The 19,006-nt window shown below is 35.4% G+C and overlaps 1 protein-coding gene across 36 annotated transcripts in view; it reads right to left on the bottom strand.

Annotated features, from left to right (window-relative positions):
* Positions 1-19,006, bottom strand: part of EXOC6 (exocyst complex component 6) — a 254,843-nt gene that overhangs the window by 106,400 nt on the left and 129,437 nt on the right. For all 36 annotated transcript variants that reach the window (XM_054659792.2, XM_054659800.2, XM_063782004.1 and 33 more), the window contains 5 exons: positions 17,281-17,327; positions 17,036-17,156; positions 14,908-14,979; positions 9,974-10,071; positions 2,401-2,506 (listed from right to left, as the gene is read on the bottom strand). In XM_054659792.2, coding sequence (XP_054515767.2) covers positions 2,401-2,506; positions 9,974-10,071; positions 14,908-14,979; positions 17,036-17,156; positions 17,281-17,327 — 444 coding nt within the window. The remainder of the gene's footprint in view (positions 1-2,400; positions 2,507-9,973; positions 10,072-14,907; positions 14,980-17,035; positions 17,157-17,280; positions 17,328-19,006) is intronic.

Raw genomic sequence — 19,006 nt, 5'->3', positions numbered from 1 at the left:
CACAAATCTGGTTATGTTTTTACCACTTAAAATTCTTTCATGGCTTCCCATAACCCTCAGGAAAAAGGATAAACTCTTTAACACTGTTTAGTAGGGCCATTATGGTCTGGTCCTTTCTACTTCTCCAATTTACATCTCTTGAGCTTCATCTCTTGTACTTCATCTACTTTGACCTTTATGCAGCCTTTCCGCATGGTGCATCCCCTATCTTAAGCAATGCAAACTTCTGTGAATTATAATTTCTTATTTATTTTATCTACCCTCACTTGACTATAAGCTCCTTAACACCAAAGACTGAAAATCTAGCACATAGCACTGTTTCTGGTATATAGTAGGTATATGAAAAATATTTGAAATTATTTTAATGATATTAAAGGCAGAATATAAATATGTTCTTATTTTGGCCAAATGATTCTAATAAAATTAACACAGCTATCTACAAAAATATTTTTGCATGTATGTTTACTATTACTCCTCCATTCATAATTTATGTTGAAAATAAGTTATTTGATAGTTTTATATATTTTCTAATAGTTTTAATTGAAAATTATACTTCAACTAGGAAAAAATATACACACACAACCAAAAGACTTTATTAAATAATTTATGAGATTTATTTTTCAGTTGTCGTATTTTAATTTTCCATGTGACTTTAACTATTAACAGTAGTTCTTCTTTTTAATAATGAGTAATACATAGACCAATGAATACAACTTCTAAGAACTTAAGAGGTACTGCATACATTAGAAATGCTCTGCAAGCAAAGTTAAATTTCCTTTTAATTATAAACCTATTATGATTGGAAGGGATATTAGAGATTACTGAGTTCAAACTCCTCATTTGACAGATGAGGCACAAATGCCCATACAGGCTCAGTCATTTGCCTATAATAAGCCACAAGCAGCCAGGTACGGTGGCTCATGCCTGGAATCCCAGCACTTTGTGTGGCTGAAGCAGGCAGATCATCTGAGGTCAGGAGTTCGAGACCAGCCTGACCTACACGGTGAAACCCTGTCTCTACTAAAAAAAACTACAAAATTAGCTGGGCATGGTGGCACATGCCTGTAATCCCAGCTACTCGGGAGGCTGAGGCAGGAGAATCACTTGAACCCAGGAGGCAGAGGTTGCAGTAAGCCGAGATGGCGCCATTGCACTCCAGCCTGGGCAACAAGAGCAAAACTCCGTCTCAAAAAAAAAAAAAAAAAAGCCACAAGCAGAGCTAGCACATGAATCTAGACCTAGTCTAGTGCTCTTTATATAGACACTAGCCTGAACAAACTCATTACCAGTAACTAAAAAAAAAAAAAACTAAGCCATGAGATAGAGAATATTCTGGTGATATTTCTTGACAGAACAACTTTCATTGGGCTTTCAAAAAATACAGAATTAGAATAATTATTCTGGCCTCTTGTATTAAAACATAGCTAATAGGTATATGCAATGGCGGCATTAGCTACAATCTAGAAGCTATCCATTTAATTACCTGGTTCTGTATTTAGTGACTAGTACACATAATATGCTTAGTTTATGTATAAAAATAGAACAAAAATTTACAGTCATGATTCACTCAGAATTTGGTCTTGCTCATGCTGAAGTGATAAAAATGTAGAAAGGTACTGAATTACAAAAAGTTGGGAAAATAATAAAGAAGAGTAAGGAGAAAAAAACAAGAATAAAGAGAATACAAAAGTGACAGTTACAGTTAAAATGACATCCTTTTCTAATGAGATCTAATTCTACTCAAAGATATTGAATAGGTACAAGGGTGCATGTTTGCACATATATATATGCACATACACATGGATTCATGTGCATTCTGAGAATCTCCTACATGGCTGGTCTACTTCCTTTCTCTACCCTGTGTTTTGTCATCTTGACTCCAAACATAAATATTCCTACTTCAGGAAGAAATCTACAGGTAGCTATTGCCTTCACATATCACTTATTTAACCAATATAAACTTTTTGTAAAAGTGTACTTCTTTTAAAATCTTCCACAGTGATAAACAATTCAAAGAAATTCTTGTCTCTTTCACTAGGATATACTCTTATTAATCTACTTTTCATTTGGAATCCACCCAACATTAGTAACACCTCTCCTAGGAATCCACCTAACATTTGGGGCAACTACTTCTAGTAGGCCCAGGAAAGTCTCTTCTTAACGTCATCAAAATCTCAGTAGTAGTAGTAGTAGTAGCAGTAGTAGTGGTAGCAGTAGTAGTAGTAATAACATACTTTTTAAAACTTCACAGAACATAATTAGTTTTCTCAATACAACAAAAAGTTGCCCCTCAAGAAACCACTGTTATTTACAGTCTCAGCTTAATATTTAATATTATGTAGTAACAAATACTATGAATTTATTTTTAAGAAAATCCTTGAATTAAAAACTAGCTTGTACCTTTTCAAGGTCTGGATCTTGAAAGGGAAATTTGCTGATGACAATTTTATATTCTTCTTCATTGACAACAGGGATGGGGCTGTAATTATCTTCTTCAAAAATGTCCCTGTTAGGAAAGGAAAATTGAAAACTTATCATTACAAAGCATATTATTAGACTACTAAAAGACAATACCTTAAAAAACCCCAACTATTACAAAAGCAGTTTTTACTTGTCAATTAAAGGTCCAAACAGGAAGATACTGACTAAGCATCCAGAATTCTAAAATTCAACAACAAATAGGTCTTGTCCCTCAAAATCCAGGTACAATCTCCTTTTTCCACTAGCTTGTTTTACAACCTCTCAGCACTTTAGTTTTCCATTCTAGAATAATTCTCAAGGTGATATATTCTGAACAAGCTCATTATCTGTAACTAAAAAAGGATCCATGTAATGGAAAGTATTCCTGTCATAATTCTTTTTATTTTTTTCTTTTTATTTTTTCTTTTTTGAGACAGAGTCTCGCTCTGTCACCCAGGCTGGAGTGCAGTGGTGTGATCTCGGCTCACTGCAACCTCCACCTCCCAGGTTCAAGTGATTCTGCTGCCTCAGCCTCCCAAGTAGCTGGGACTACAGGCGTGTGCCACCACGCCTGGCTAATTTTATTTTTAGTAAAGAAGGGGTTTCACCGTGTTAGCCAGGATGGTCTCGATCTCCTGACCTCATGATCTGCCTGCCTCGGCCTCCTAAAGTGCTGAGATTACAGGCGTGAGCCACTGTGCCCAGCCTCCTGTCATAATTCTTGATAGGAATAATTCTCAAGTTGTGTATCTTGTGTCTTCTCTTTTCCCAATGAGATTATAAACTCTTGAAGATCAAAACAATGTGTTATATTTGTTTAGCCTCTCATAATGTCATGATTAGAAATGGATCTTTTATAGTTGGTGACGCAGAAACAGTTACTACTCATCAAATATCCATGTGCTCTCCTGTACACCCCCTTGCAGTTAGGCAGGGCCATATGACTAGTTTTGGCCATTGGGCTGTGAATGGAAGTGACATGTGTTGCTTTGAGTTTAAAGCCTTTATGAGCCAATTGTGCAAACCTCCTTCCCATGGTGACAAGGAAGACAACACGTTGAAAAGTTAGAATCACAAATGCAAATAGCTTGTATCTCTGACTAGTAAACCTATCGTGGGCTTCTGTGTGAGTGAGGAATAAAACATGTTCATCCACTGATATTTGGGGAATTTTTGTTGCTGTAGCATAACCTAGGCTGTCCTAACGTAACTGTCATCCAATCATTGATTTCCTTTTAATTAAATAATTTTGATTAATATTTATTGAGCACCTATTATGTGCTAGGCTCTGGGCTGTGATGACAATTCCCTACCTCATGACAATAAACACAAGAAATCTAATAGGAGAGACAGATATGCAAACAAATTATAACATCTATAATGTTGTGCTATACATACAATACAAGAAGTACAAGGTTCAGAAACAGGACAAAGAAGGAAGTGACTATCAGAGTACGTGAAGAACATCTCATGGAAAGTTAGACAGAGAAGTTAGTGGTCCTCTAGGGTCTTTACAGATGAAAAAAATTTCTAAAGAGATTATGGGAGAAAAGCATTCTAGACCACTGGAATATATACGCAAAGGCACAAGGAGTGAAAAAGCATTAGTGTGTGGGGGGGTGTAAAACCACAAGTAGTGCAGTATTACAAAGTATAAAGTCTGAGGGACATGGTGAAAAATGAGATTGGACAGGTGTGCAAACAGACATCCAGATTTCACTCTGTAGGCATTAAAAGGTTTTAGGAAAGGGAATGTCATAGGAAGATATTCACTGTGTGAAGGATAAACTGGAAAAAGCCTAATAATGAACACAGAGAGATCACTTAGAAAAACTGAAGAATAATCTAAATAAAAGGTGACGAGGATCTGAATTAAAGCTGCAACAGTAGAGGTAGAAAGGAAGTAGCATAAATGAAAGCTTTACTTTTTTAAAAATTTTTTTTTAAGACAGGGTCTCACTCTGTCGCCCAGGCTGGAGTGCGGTGGTGCAATTTCGGCTCACTGCAGCCTCAGACTCCTGGGTTCAAGCGATTCTTTTTTTTGAGACGGAGTCTAGCTCTGTCGCCCAGGCTGGAGTGCAGTGGCGCGATCTTGGCTCACTGCAAGCTCCGCCTCCCGGGTTCACGCCATTCTCCTGCCTCAGCCTCCTGAGCAGCTGGGACTACAGGCACTGGCCACCGTGCCCAGCTAATTTTTTTTTTGTTTTTTTAGTAGAGACGGGGTTCCACTGTGTTAGCCAGGATGGTCTCAATCTCCTGACCTGGTGATCCACCCACCTTGGCCTCCCAAAGTGCTGGGATTACTGGCGTGAGCCACTGTGCCCGGCCTCAAGCGATTCTTACACCTTAGCCTCCTCAGTAGCTGGGACTACAGGGTGTGCGCCACTAATCAACCACACCCAGCTCTACCAAAAAATACAAAAATTACTTTTTTGATATTTACTTTCGCTAATTCTATTTCATTCTACATAGAGTTTAAAAATAAAGTAAAACGTTAAAAGGCAGGGCTAAATGAGGTGGCTCACACCTGTAATCTTTGGGAGGCTGACGCAGGCAGAACACTTGAGGCCAGCCTGGGCAACACAGCGAAATGCTGTCTCTGTTTTAAAAATAAAAATAAAAATGATGAAAGGTTAAAAGGCAAGTTACAGGGAAAGTAACTACTAGAAGACAATAAACTACTAACTTTATACAAATGCCAGGGAACCAGTTACTATGGAAGAAGAGATAATTTAATGTAAGGCACATTTATATTCTAAGAATGTTAATGTAGTCTTAAAATGATCTGTTTATAGAACCAAATTCTATAAACGTGTATAAGTTCCTACTCTGTCAGGCACTATACTAGGGCTAGGCAATCAAGAATATAAATAGCTCCATGGCATTGGTCTAGATAATGATTTTTTAAAATATAACCCCAAAAGCACAGGCAACAAAAGCCATAGTAGACAAATAAACTGGATCAAACTAAAAAGCTTCTGCACAGCAAGGAAACAACAGAATGAAGAGGCAAGTTACAGACTGGGAGAAAATATTTGCTGATATATATCTGATACATATAATAAGGAGTTAGTATCCAAAATACATAAGGAACTCAACTCAATAGAAGAAAACAAATAACTGAATTAAAAAGTGGGCAAAGGACCTGAATAGATATTTATCAAAAGAAGACACAAAAATGTCCAACAGGTATACAGATCAGGAATAAGCAAAGCTTAACATCACTAATCATCAGGGAAATCCAAATTAAAAATACAACAAGGCTGGCCAGGCACGGTGGCTCGCACCTGTAATCCCAGCACTTCGGGAGGCGGAAGCAGGCGGATCACCTGAGGTCGGGAGTTCGAGACCAGCCTGACCAAAATACAGAAACCCCATCTCTACTAAAAATACAAAATTAGACGGACGTGGTGGTGCAGGCCTGTAATCCCAGCTACTCGGAAGGCTGAGGCAGGAGAATCACTTGAACCTGGGAGGCAGAGGTTGCAGTGAGCTGAGATTGCACCATTGCACTCCAGCCTGAGCGACAAGAGCGAAACTCTGTCTCAAAAAAAAAAAAATACAACGAGGTATCACCTCACAGCTGTGAGAATGGCCATTATCTAACAGACACAAGATAAGTGTTGGTGAGGATGTGGAGAAAGGGAACCTTTGCACGCTGTTGGTGGCAATGTAAATTAGTATATCCATTATGGAAAACAGGATGGAGGTTCCTCAAAAAACTAAAAATGGAACTACTATATGATCCCAGCAATCTCATTTCTGGGTGCATAACCAAAAGAATTAAAATCAGTATCAAGCCAGGCACAGTGGCTCACATCTGTAATCCTAGCACTTTGGGAGGCCAAGGCAGGCGGATCACTTGAGGTCAGAGTTTGAAACCAGGCTGGCCAAGATGGTGAAACCCTGTCTCTACTAAAAATACAAAAATTAGTGGGGCATGGTGGTGCACACCTGTAATCCCAACTACTTGGGAGGCTGAGGCAGGAGACTCACTTGAACTTGGGAGGCGAAGGTTGCCATGAGCCAAGATCACGCTGCTGCACTCCAGCCTGGGTGACAGAGCAAAGACTCTGTCTCAAAAAAAATAATAAAAATTTAAAAAAAAAGATCGGTATCTCAAAGAGTTATCTGCATTCCCATGTTCACTGCAGAATTATTCACAATAGCCAAAATACGGAATTGACCTTTGAATGGATTTTTAAAAAGTGCATATACACAATGGAATACTATTCAGCCCTATAAAAGAGGGAAATTCTGTCATTTGCAACAACAAGGATGAACCTTGAGGACATTATGCTAAGTGACATAAGCTAGGCACAGAAGTCAAATACTGCATAATCTCACTTATATGAGGAATCTAAAACAGTCACACTCACAGAAGTAGAGAGAAGCCTGATTTCTGATTTATAGGTTACCAGAGGGTAGGGCGATCAGAAAGTGGCATAGGCAGGGTAGGGAGGTGCCAAGATGTTTGTCAAAGAGTACAGTTTCAGTCAGACAGGAGAAATAGGTTTTTGAGATCTATTCCACAGCAAGGTGACTATGGTTAATAATAATGTAACATATATTTCAAATTGCCAACAGTAGATTTTAAATGTTTGCACCATTAAAAAAAAAAATAAGTACGTGAGGTGATGGATATGTTAATTTGCTTGATTTAATCATTCCATAATGTATACAATATACCAAAACATCAAACTGTACCTCATAAATCTATAAAATTATTGTCAATTAAAAACTAAATAAAAGCACATGTATCCAAAAATAATACAAAAATAAAACAGGGCTCATAATATAGTGAGAGAGAGCTGCATACAGATAAAATGTAACAGTAGTCAGGTTATAAATTCTATCATGGAAGTAGTCAAGTTTTGAATATCATTCAATATTGATAATTTTTCTTTTTCCCCCATTTAATTGTTAGGTTGTCAATTCACTATTTATAAAATATTTAAGGATACGGGTCAGAGGTAAGCAAAGCTTAAGTTGTGCTACTTCTTAAAAATTTAGGTGGCCAGGCGGGGTGGCTCACGCCTGTAATCCCAGCACTTTAGGAGGCCAAGGCAGGTGCATCACGAGGTCAGGAGATCGAGACCATCCTGGCTAACACGGCGAAACACCATCTCTACTAAAAGTACAAAAAATTAGCTGGGCGTGGTGGTGGGCGCCTGTAGTCCCAGCTACTAGGGAGGCTGAGGCAGAATGGCGTGAACCCAGGAAGCGGAGCTTGCAGTGAGCCGAGGTCGCGCCACTGCACTCCAGCACAGGTGACAGTGCAAGACTCCGTCTCAAAAAAAAAAAAAAAAAATTAGGCAAAAAGCATGATCTGGAAGAGTATTAAAAGCAGAAGTCAAAATATATTTGGAAATTTTGTGTTAAAATTGACATGCTATCATTTGTTCTCCTCCACTATTACTTTGGAGGATAAAATTAATCCTATCTCTATGTGAATGAAGCCATTAGCTTCCCAGACAGAAAACAATACCTCATGGTTTCCCCAGTCTTGAGGAACAATCTTACTACTAGAAGTCTTAAGACAGGTAAGAGAGAATAGCTGGCCCAATACAATCTATCGACAGTTATGAAAACATAAACACCCTTCTGAAGAGGCCAGTTAAATAACATCAAGTCTATAAGATTTTATAACTATAAAAATATCATATTACATCATATTATACATTATATCATAGCATATATGTTCTAGATTACCATCTTTATCAATAAATGCTACCTTTATTTTTAAAATAGCTAATAAAAATAATTGTTGATAGTTCCATATGACTCATCAGGACTGTCAATTATCCATCTGGGATAGCATCCTGATAATATCACTCCTGAAGAATGTAAATACCAAAAACTCAAATAAGGATTTGTTTAGTTGATTTTACTAGATGTGTATCACCTTATGAGCCACTTAGGCACTAAAAAAATATTTTTTAAGAGCACAGTCTTGCCCTTTTGTGCAGGCTGGAGTGCAGTGGTGTGTTTATAGCTCACTGCAGCCTCAAACACCTGGGCTCAAGTAATCCTCCTGCCTCAACCTCCCAAGTAGCTGGGATTACAGGTGCGCAACACCATGCCCAGCTAATTTTTTTATTTTTTATTTGTAGAGACAAGGTCTTACTATGTTGTCCAGGCTGGTCTCAAACTCCTGGCCTCAAGAGATCCTCCCATCTTGGCCTCCCAAAGTGCTGGGATTACAGGCATAAGCCACCTCACCCTGTTCGAAAATTTCTATTACAGTATTTAGAAGGTCAATCTCCATAGTTCTGAAAGTTGATGGGATAAGTGCTAAGCTGGTATTAAATCATCTAACATACTTTTATTTTAATATCATCAAATATTGACACATTACTTCTATCATATTTTGGGTAAACAAGATGTAAAACCTCAAGATTGACTTTTTCTTCCTGTAAGGGAGAAGGATGGAGAGAAAGAGACAAAAAGGGAAAGAAAGAAAGAAGGGAGGGAGGAAAACTTTTAGTAATTAAAGTGGGGGGGGCATATTTCTCTTCTCATGTCACTAAAAAGTTACACAGATATTAAAATACTTTTGTCCATGGCCTGCAGATAAGTGGTTAAAGCAAAAGTAATTTTCTCGTTTAGATTCTTAAAGATTCTTAATCTAGTTATTTTATTTGTAAAAACAGCACTTGCCCAAAACAAAATTTAAAAGCTGTAAATTTCTGTCTCTAATACAAAATATCTTTGAATACTTATAGTCTTATAAGTATTTAATCATTTACTAGGAAAAAATTACAGATATTAGAACTACAAGCAAGTATCATTAAGAACTGATTATAAATGTTACAGCCACTATAGAAACAGTATGGTAGTTCCTCAAAAAATTAAAGATATATTTACATATGATCCAGCATTTCACTTCTGGGTATAAACCCAAAAGATTTGAAAGCAGAGACTCAAACAGATATATGTATACTGTACTCACGTTCACAGCAGCATTATTCACAATAGTCAAAAGGTGGAAGGAACCTAAATGTCCATCAACAGATGAACTGATAAACAAAATGTGGTATATAAAGACAATGGAATATTAGTCAGCCTTAAAAAGGAATGAAATTCTGACATGCTACAACATGGATGAACCTTGAAGACACTGTGTTAAGTGAAATGATCCAGACACAAAAGAACAAACATATCTGATTCCACTTACATGAGGTACCTAGAGCAGTCAAATTTTAGAGACAAAGCAAGAGTGGTGGTTGCCAGAGGCTGGGGGAAGGGGGAAATGGAGAGTTATTGTTAAGTGAGTACAGAGTTTCTATTTGGGAAGATGAAAACGTTCTGGAAATGGATGGTGGTGACAGTTGCAACAATTTGAGTGTACACCACTGAACTATACACTTGAAAATGGCTAAGATGGTAAATTCTATGTGTACTTTACTACAATAAAAATGATTATAAGCATTTTTATTAATATATGCAAATGAACCACTTGAGCATTTGACAAACATATTCATTATATTAAGGCACCATGACTTAGACTAACCTGAAAACTCCAGCCCATTTCTTAAGCAGTGTTTCATTGTATTGGTCTCTTATTTCAAATAAAAGGTCAAAAAGTCGGTTCACTGGAAAACCATAACCCTAAAATACAAAAAAAAAAAAGCAGATAAACAAGTGTACAAAAATATTCATTAAAAATGTTGGGAATACTAGAGAATCATTTGGAAGGAATCACTAGATCCCATTGCATGCCATTCTCACAGTAAGAAAAAAAAAGATACATTTTGACTTTCTACTACATTGCATTTGGTAAAAAAGAGGTTCAGAAAGAGTTTTATGAGAATAGAATGGTTTTTCCATTTCTTCTCTCTCTTTTTAGTAATGATTACAGTGTTAGCCTTAAAAAGTATTAGAAGTCAGAGCTGGAGGAAAAAATTCAAGATAAGTTTTTACATAACAGTGTGTTCGGAAGTGGTGCCCAAGGATACAAGAAGAAAAGGGAATGGATTCTGCCTGAGACAGGCTGGCTTCCTTTTGCACCTTCAATTTAAGACTGAGTTTGTCACATTGGGAAAATTTATATCTTTCCATTAAAGATTCACACTTCCGAATTTTATTCTTTCCGACTCCAAACTCATTGAAATCTTACCCATATCGGGACCAAACATTCTCTCTCACCTCACAGAATTCTCCACTTGTCTCTCCAAGGTTTCTCTCTCCATCTTTGTTCTTGAGCCTATCTCCTTCCACATAAACCATTCCATGGGTTAACTTCTTACTCTATTATGTCTTTAACTTCCACAGGCACCTTTCTCTTGGCTAAATAAACATGCTAAATTGTTTCCCATCTTTAAGCCAAGAAAAACAAGAGACCAAAACAGCTCTCCCTCAATTTTCTGTAGCCTGTCAGCTGCCTCTGTCACTCCCTTCATAGTCAAAAGTACTACAATCTCTCACTTCTATTCCTTTATTTAAACTACTCAACAATGTCACAGACTATCTCCTAAATATCAAATTCAATGATCTCACTCTACCTGACATCTCTTTCTTGAAATTCCTCTGCTTTGAATTCTATAACACCAGTCACTCTTCTTGTTCTCCTTTTACATCTATGAACAATCCTTCCAGTTTCCTTGTGTAACTTCTATCTCTAACCTTTAATCTTTTCTGCTAGCTCGCTAGGGCAATCTCAAGTCTAATGATTTCAACCTCTGATGATTACTTCAAATCTGCATCTCTAGCTAGGCCTCTCTAAATTCCAAATATTTAATTCCAACACCTGTTTCATCTCCAGTCATTCAGCCAGCAAGTACATTAAACTCACTTCCTCTCTCCAATGAAATCAAGTATTCCTCTTATTTCCTATCCATAATAATGCTATCATCAACCTAGTTTATCAACAGAGAATCTAGAAAACCATCTAAACACCCCACCCCTGCCACACACACATACACACACACACTGAGTTGTCACCAAATTCTTCTGATTTTTACCTTTTACAAATCAAATCTATCATTCTCCATCATCTACCCATCTTTCTTTCTTCCAGAAATATTCTTAGTGCCACTGCTTTATCTCAGGTCCTTAATATCTCTTACCTAGACCATTGTAAAAGCTTTCTAAACTAAAATTTCAACCATCTCTCTCTATCTATTTCCCAGATTCTCAAAATTTCATTCAAAAATATAAATCTGATTGTGCCATTCCCCTGCCTAAAAACTATAAAATGCTTACTAAAGTCCCACAAGATGTCCCATAATCTGGGTCAAACCACCTCATCAGTTTAATCACCACTATTTGCCCTTCCTTGTTCACAGCAATATTCTACAGTTTCTAATACCATCAAGCTGCTCAGTTTCACTTTCACCACACCATGCTTTTATCTATAGTTTACACATGCTATTTTTTCTTCCATTAATGCCCTTTCCTTCTTATCTATTTGCTGAACTCATCCTTCAAAACCCAGCTCAAGTTTCAACTTTCTGTATAGCCTTCCTCAACTCCTAGAATCTAAGTTAGTTATTCCACCTTCTGCAAGCCCAAAGCTAACATATTGCTTGCTGCATTAGGATGCCTTATTAAACATTTTATTCGTTTACAAGTAAACTGTGAATTTCTTGAAGCCAAGGGCTTTTACGTCCCTACTATCTTACTGACTTTTATGTCTCTACTATTGTATACATCAACTAGTCTGCCAACATGTATTGGGTACTCAAAAAATGTTAATAAAGGAATCAATAAATGTTTACTTGTTATTTGCCTAATAGGCAGTAAGGAATATAAATATGCTGGTATTACTTTTTCACTTTATTGTTTAGTCAGCTTTGTTTTAGAAGATAAAATACTGGCATTTTAAAAAGCAAAATTTCCTTAGGGTGGCAAGGGCTGATTTAAAAAACTAAGTATTATGTAACATTCTTTAATTAGTTTTCATGAAAAGACACTTACCAGTTCTTCAATTAATAGCTATAAATTTAAAAGCCGGCAATCATTAATTCAGTATAAGATGGACCTAATACTCAGCCTGTCAGCTTTGAGTGAAATGAAAATACTGTAGAAACTCTGAAAAAGTAGGAAGGACTGGTTTGACTTCTCCAGTCATATTTCAAAGCAATAATATGAGAAAGGTATCCTTGCAAGGGTTTATGTAACTATCATTGTTGCTTTTACAGTGCCAATATTACCTAAATATTATCTTTGACTTTTCTTTGATTCTCTGGAGAATTCCTTGGTACCATATCAAATACTGTAGATTCAGCTGTACTCAAAGTCCAGTACAATAACTATTTATTTCAGTCTACAAAGAAATAAGGACTTTGCACCAGAATACAAATTGATGCTGCTACCTATATTGAAAAAAGTCTTGCTTGTAGCAAGATGCTAACTGCACTAAACTTTGTACTTGGGGATATAGTTAATTTACATTCTGAGGAAAGTTCCTTTTTGTTATGGATCTAACAGATAATTTGCAGACTAGTAACAAACAGTTTGCAGACCAGTGGTCCACAGACCACACTTTGAGAAGAAGTGCTTTAAGTCATTAAGTACAGCAAAATTACTATTCAAAATTACTATTACTTTTGCTCTCCATGGCAAAAATCGCAATTACTTTTGCACTAACCTAATATCTCAAGCTACTTAGAAAGGGGCTCCCAAAATTTGGACAGCCCCAAATAAAACTTCCCAAAAGTTTTCTTGCAGTGAGATCAGTATTATATAGTCATCACAAAATTTATGAAAACAACAACAAAAAATCCCACCTTATCCCGCTGTTAAAATATAAGCCATACAAATTAATATATAATAGACATGAGTGATAAAATAATTTACTAAAGGAGCTTGTGGAATCTTCTCTTTAGGTTTAAGAATAAAGTAGAAAACTATAATTCTAAGATGCAAAGACTCTTGTGATAAAGCAAATAGTTTAAATCAGGATTTCCCAAAGCATATTATATAAAGTTCTAGATCTAAAAGATGTTCTAAGGGGGAAAAAGATTCAAGGGTCAAATATATTGGGAAAATGCTGCATAATCATCTTCCTTTTGGGAACTTATGGGTATAAATTTGCTCTCAGAAAAGTTTTCAGTGGAGAAATATGTTTTACTTTTGGACCACGGGACACTTTAACAGCTCTTATCACACTTTGGAAAATGCTAGTCTGTACTTCATGAAAAGTTACTTCTAACCATAAAATCCCATAAATTTACACAGGAAAAGAAAATGCAATCAATTCTTTATTATCTGTGATCAAGGAGGAAGGACAAGCTAGAAATCTCAAAACTTTGATACTGAAAATCACAAAAATATTGAGTTCTGAAGTAATTCAGTTTTAATCTTATTTTTTATATTACTTTCAACATCTCAGGGGGTGACATTGTTCCTAATATCCAGGGGGGAATAGGATGATATTACTCCCAATATCGCAGAGGGTGTACACCCCACCTGTGATATTGTTCCAAATATCCAGGATGGGAGAGGATAATATTACTCCCAATATCGCAGAGGTTATAAACCCCCCGCTGTGATATTTTTCCTAATATCGAGGAGGGAGAGAATAATATTACTGTTACTATCGCAGAGGGTGTACACACCCCACCCCGTAATATTGTTTCTAATATCCAGGTGGGAGAGGATGATATGACTCCCAATAACGCAGCAGGTGTACAACTTGCCGGTGATATTGCTTTTAATATCCGAAGGGGAGAGGATAATATTACTCCCAATAAAAAGAAAAATCTTATTTTTTTGTTTGTTTCATGTTTTTTGTTTGTTTTGAGACGGAGTCTCGCTCTGTTGCCCAGGGGAGCGCAGTGGCGCGATCTCGGCTCACTGCAACCTCCACCTCCTGGGTTCAAACACTCCTCCTTATTCTTAAAAAGAGAAAAACAATTCAAAAAAGTAAAGTGATTTGCTCATAGAACACATGGAAAACCAGAAACCAGGAAGAAAATGAACATACAGTTTTCAAATCATGTGTTTTCATACAAAGTATCATATTTAAAACTAAAAACAATTCTGAAATTAGTAATAAACCCATTTTCACAAATAAGGATCTAAAGCTTAAAGAACCTGCAGGCATACAATTAGTCAACAGCACAGGCAGAACAGAAACTCTGGGTCTATGTGATTCTAGAACCCACTTCTCACTGCCCTAAGGCAGAATTTATATCTTCTAATTTCTAGTTCACGGTTCCATTATACTCTGTATTCTTTTTTTTAACTGTAAAAATACTTTATTCTAACTGAATGATCAATATTTTAAAAGATGGTAGCATCCCTGAGTTCTGTTTAAGCTTCATAATTGAAAAGGAAGTGGTATGAATAGTCCTGGGTAATAGCAGAATACCAATATGTAGGTAAACATTTATTACTACTAATTTACTGCCACTAATCTACAATAACATAAATGAGTATAGCCTATATTTTGTATGTTTTTAAGTGATCAGAATAACCATTAATTATTAGGTTATCACCCACCTGTAAAGTATCTGCAAATATTACAATAAGATTCTTCAGCTCCAGAACAAGATCAGGATCAGTGCAATAGGACTGAGGGTGGAAACACACAAACGAAACAAAACACCGACAACAACAAACCAGAGTCATATGATTAAAAACTAAGAAATAAGAAATTGATAATGTTTCTTTTAATCTGCCAGACTTATAATAAGTTTAAAATTTTGGTTGGTTAGATCCACAACAGACCTTCTCTATTCAGTATAAACGTTTAGAGGGAGATCATAATATGATACTTATGATGCTTATATTTCAAAAGTTTTTAGATTTTAAGGAACTAGTTATTTAAACTGAAAAAGGTTTATAATAGACTATGTATTTTCACATTTCATCTATTTACTTATTTTCCATCTTATAAAAGAGACACTATGTATTACTTTTTCCAATATAAGAATTACAATTTCATTATTTTCTTAGTAATTAACCAAAAGAAAATTATTAATTTCAAAGGGACAGTGAGATTTACTCTGTCCCTGTCATAGCATTTAATAAGATTTTGAAAGTGATATGCTGTATTTAATATGACTTCATATTTGGTATCATGGAATTAACAGGAAATATACTTTAATTTTATATATTCAGAGCTGATCTGAATATCGACCATGATAAAATGTATTGTTCTTTATTAATATGCTAGGAAAAGTTGTAGTTCATTGGACAGTGTATCAAGAATCTACATTCCTGATAAATAAAAATGCAGCTTATTTATAATCTTTTTTTTTTTTTTTTTTTATTATACTTTAAGTTTTAGGGTACATGTGCACATTGTGCAGGTTAGTTACATATGTATACATGTGCCATGCTGGTGCGCTGCACCCACTAACTCGTCATCTAGCATTAGGTATATCTCCCAATGCTATCCCTCCCCCCTCCCCCCTCCCCACCACAGTCCCCAGAGTATGATATTCCCCTTCCTGTGTCCATGTGATCTCATTGTTCAATTCCCACCTATGAGTGAGAATATGCAGTGTTTGGTTTTTTGTTCTTGCGATAGTTTACTGAGAATGATGGTTTCCAATTTCATCCATGTCCCTACAAAGGATATGAACTCATCATTTTTTATGGCTGCATAGTATTCCATGGTGTATATGTGCCACATTTTCTTAATCCAGTCTATCATTGTTGGACATTTGGGTTGGTTCCAAGTCTTTGCTATTGTGAATAATGCCGCAATAAACATACGTGTGCATGTGTCTTTATAGCAGCATGATTTATAGTCATTTGGGTATATACCCAGTAATGGGATGGCTGGGTCAAATGGTATTTCTAGTTCTAGATCCCTGAGGAATCGCCACACTGACTTCCACAATGGTTGAACTAGTTTACAGTCCCACCAACAGTGTAAAAGTGTTCCTATTTCTCCACATCCTCTCCAGCACCTGTTGTTAATATCACATAAGCTAACAAACTTTCTTCAATTTTTAAAAATCTCAATGATCAATTATAAAATTATAAATAGACAAAATTTTAAGTATGAAAATATATTAATAAAGGTAAACTACTACAACTTTTAAAAAGGCCTATACTGACTAAGTATTGTCTTTATAACACTAACATATTTGTTATTTCCAGAAAAGGCATTAGGAAGATAGCTGATCATTTCATTTTCATCTATAAAAACCTCTCATTACACAAAGGTTCAATATTTCAAATTTTGAAAATTGCAAATTTTAAAGAAATTCATTATTATAGTGTATTACTGTAAATTGTAAACATCGAAGAACAAGTTCTATTGAGTTTTAATGGTGGAGTTTATTTTAGAAACAAAGAATTGAAATGATAATTAAAAACATTTTCTTCATGGTGCTTTTCAGGGATCTAATGAAGAGGTCAGTTGAGACTAATGAGACCTGCTTAATTCTTCATTTTCTATAATGCTAGAATAAAAGTGTTTTGGGAAGCCCCAGTCAGTTGCAAAATCATAGTCTGATATTATCAAACAAAAGCCTGACATTACTACTTCCAAATCTAAGCAACTACTAAAAAAATGCAGAATGATGGAGGTACAGTTTTCCTCTGACATTATGCAGCTCAGAAGTTCTTGAAGTAACTGAATTAAAATTTTAGTAATGTAAATTGTCTGACTTACTGAATGAGCTCTAAGGACAGCAATTATCTTTGAGAGGGCCATGTTCCAAAGTTCATCAGTGTATGCCCTGGTTACTAATCCTTGGGTCACATGTAAAATGTGATCTTCTACCACAAAGAACCTAAAAACAGTAATTACCAAAGCATGTGTTAAAAAAAAAAAAAAAACCCAAATAGAAAGTAAGTATTTCTGGCATTTAACATAATATAAAATTAATAATAGTTATTTCCATATTAGATACATACCCTACAATTTGAGTGAAATATCTTCTATAGCCATCAACTGTTTCATGCTTAAAATGAAAAATAAAAATCAATTTAAACCAATAAATACCGGTAACATAAAGGTAAGTTCCAAGTCACTACAACTTCATTAACAAATGTTTATTGAGAGCCTACTATATGCCACGTACATTTTTAGGTACCAGGGATATATCTGTAAATAACAAAAAGTCCTTATTCTCATGGAACGTACATTCGAAAGAAGATAAACAAGTTAAAAAGGAAATATGATTTCAGAACCCCCTTCTCAGCAGACTAATCAAAGCTGTCATCACCTCTACTTTGACTATGTATTATACCATCCTCCTACATAGTCTCTCCAACTTCCAGCCTGTCCCCTACCAGAATGTCCAGCTGCCAGAATGATATTTTCCAGCCTGTCCAGCTGCCAGAATGATATTTTTCAAATAGTAATCAGATTATATCTTCTGCCAAAACCTTTTATGGTTTTATGATTGCCTATTGTTTATAATTTTAACAAGGCATATAGAAAAATATTTGATCATTTGACTTTCATTCATAAAAAGTTTATTACATGAAATATTTCATATTTCAATTAAGTTCAAATGTTATGTTTTGCAAATTTCATGAATGTGATCAAATTTTCAAACATCTGGGTTTTTCTTCAGGTGTTTTGGGGGAAGAATTGTTAATACGTTTTAGCTTAGAAATACTGTGATTGGAAAATACAGTCTACATGTCACCAAATGCTTGATATTTCCTGATACTTGCTTTACAGCATAGTATGTAGTCAAATTTTTAATAATGGTCCATGTGTGCTTGAAAAGAATATGTTCCTACAGTTGTTGAAATAGGATTCTATATATTCCATTAGATGAAGCCTATTAAGCATGTTTTGTATTCTTACTGATGTTATGTCTACTTGGTTTAGAAGATACTGACACATATTTTAAAACTCACTATACTTGTGGATTTTTCTATTTCTCCTTGTAGTTGTGGCAGTTTTGCTTTAAATACTTTGAGTCAATGTTATCAAGTGCTTACAGGTTTAGAATTACCATTTTTATCAACTCAAAAGCACACAAATAACAAAAATTTTATTCTTATCATTCTAGCTTTCCCTGTATTATATAAAAGTATATATACCCTGTTTCTATTCCTTCAGTAGTTACTCTGGAAATCACATTACACATCCTTAAGTAACCAAACTCTAAAGCTAGTCAATGTTTTTACTCTTCTGCTGGACGCTTCAAACTGTAGGATAGTTTAATTTCACTAACTTCCATCTCATTCTGATGTTTATGTTACTGTTGTGTATTTTAATTCTATCTTATTTTTTTCTTATTGCTGCTGCACAAATTAAAATTCTATGTTGTTTTAATGTCCATAATATTTTACATTATTTCCTACAGTCATTTTAGATTTACCTAAATATTTATACTTTTTTTGCTATTCATTCCTTCTTGCATCTCACATCTTCCCTTTGGCATCACATTCCTTTTGTTTGAAGCATATCCTTAGGATCTCCTTAGTAAGCATGTCTTAGTGGCCAACTCTGCTCTTCTTTGTCTGAAAATGTCTATCTCTGCCCTTGTTTCACTGGATATAGAATCCTAAGTTGACAGTTACTTTTTTCAGAATTGAAAATATTTTATTGTTTTGTTTACTTGAAAATAACCTCTTTTCTCTTTGGGTACTTTTAAGATTTTCTGTTTATGTTTGTTTCTAA

The sequence above is a fragment of the Pan troglodytes genome, chromosome 8 (genome assembly GCF_028858775.2).
Source record: "Pan troglodytes isolate AG18354 chromosome 8, NHGRI_mPanTro3-v2.0_pri, whole genome shotgun sequence".
Taxonomy (NCBI): Eukaryota; Metazoa; Chordata; class Mammalia; order Primates; family Hominidae; genus Pan; species Pan troglodytes.
The sequence above is the reverse complement of the archived record's forward strand: the minus strand, read 5'-3'. Positions and strand labels throughout refer to the sequence as shown.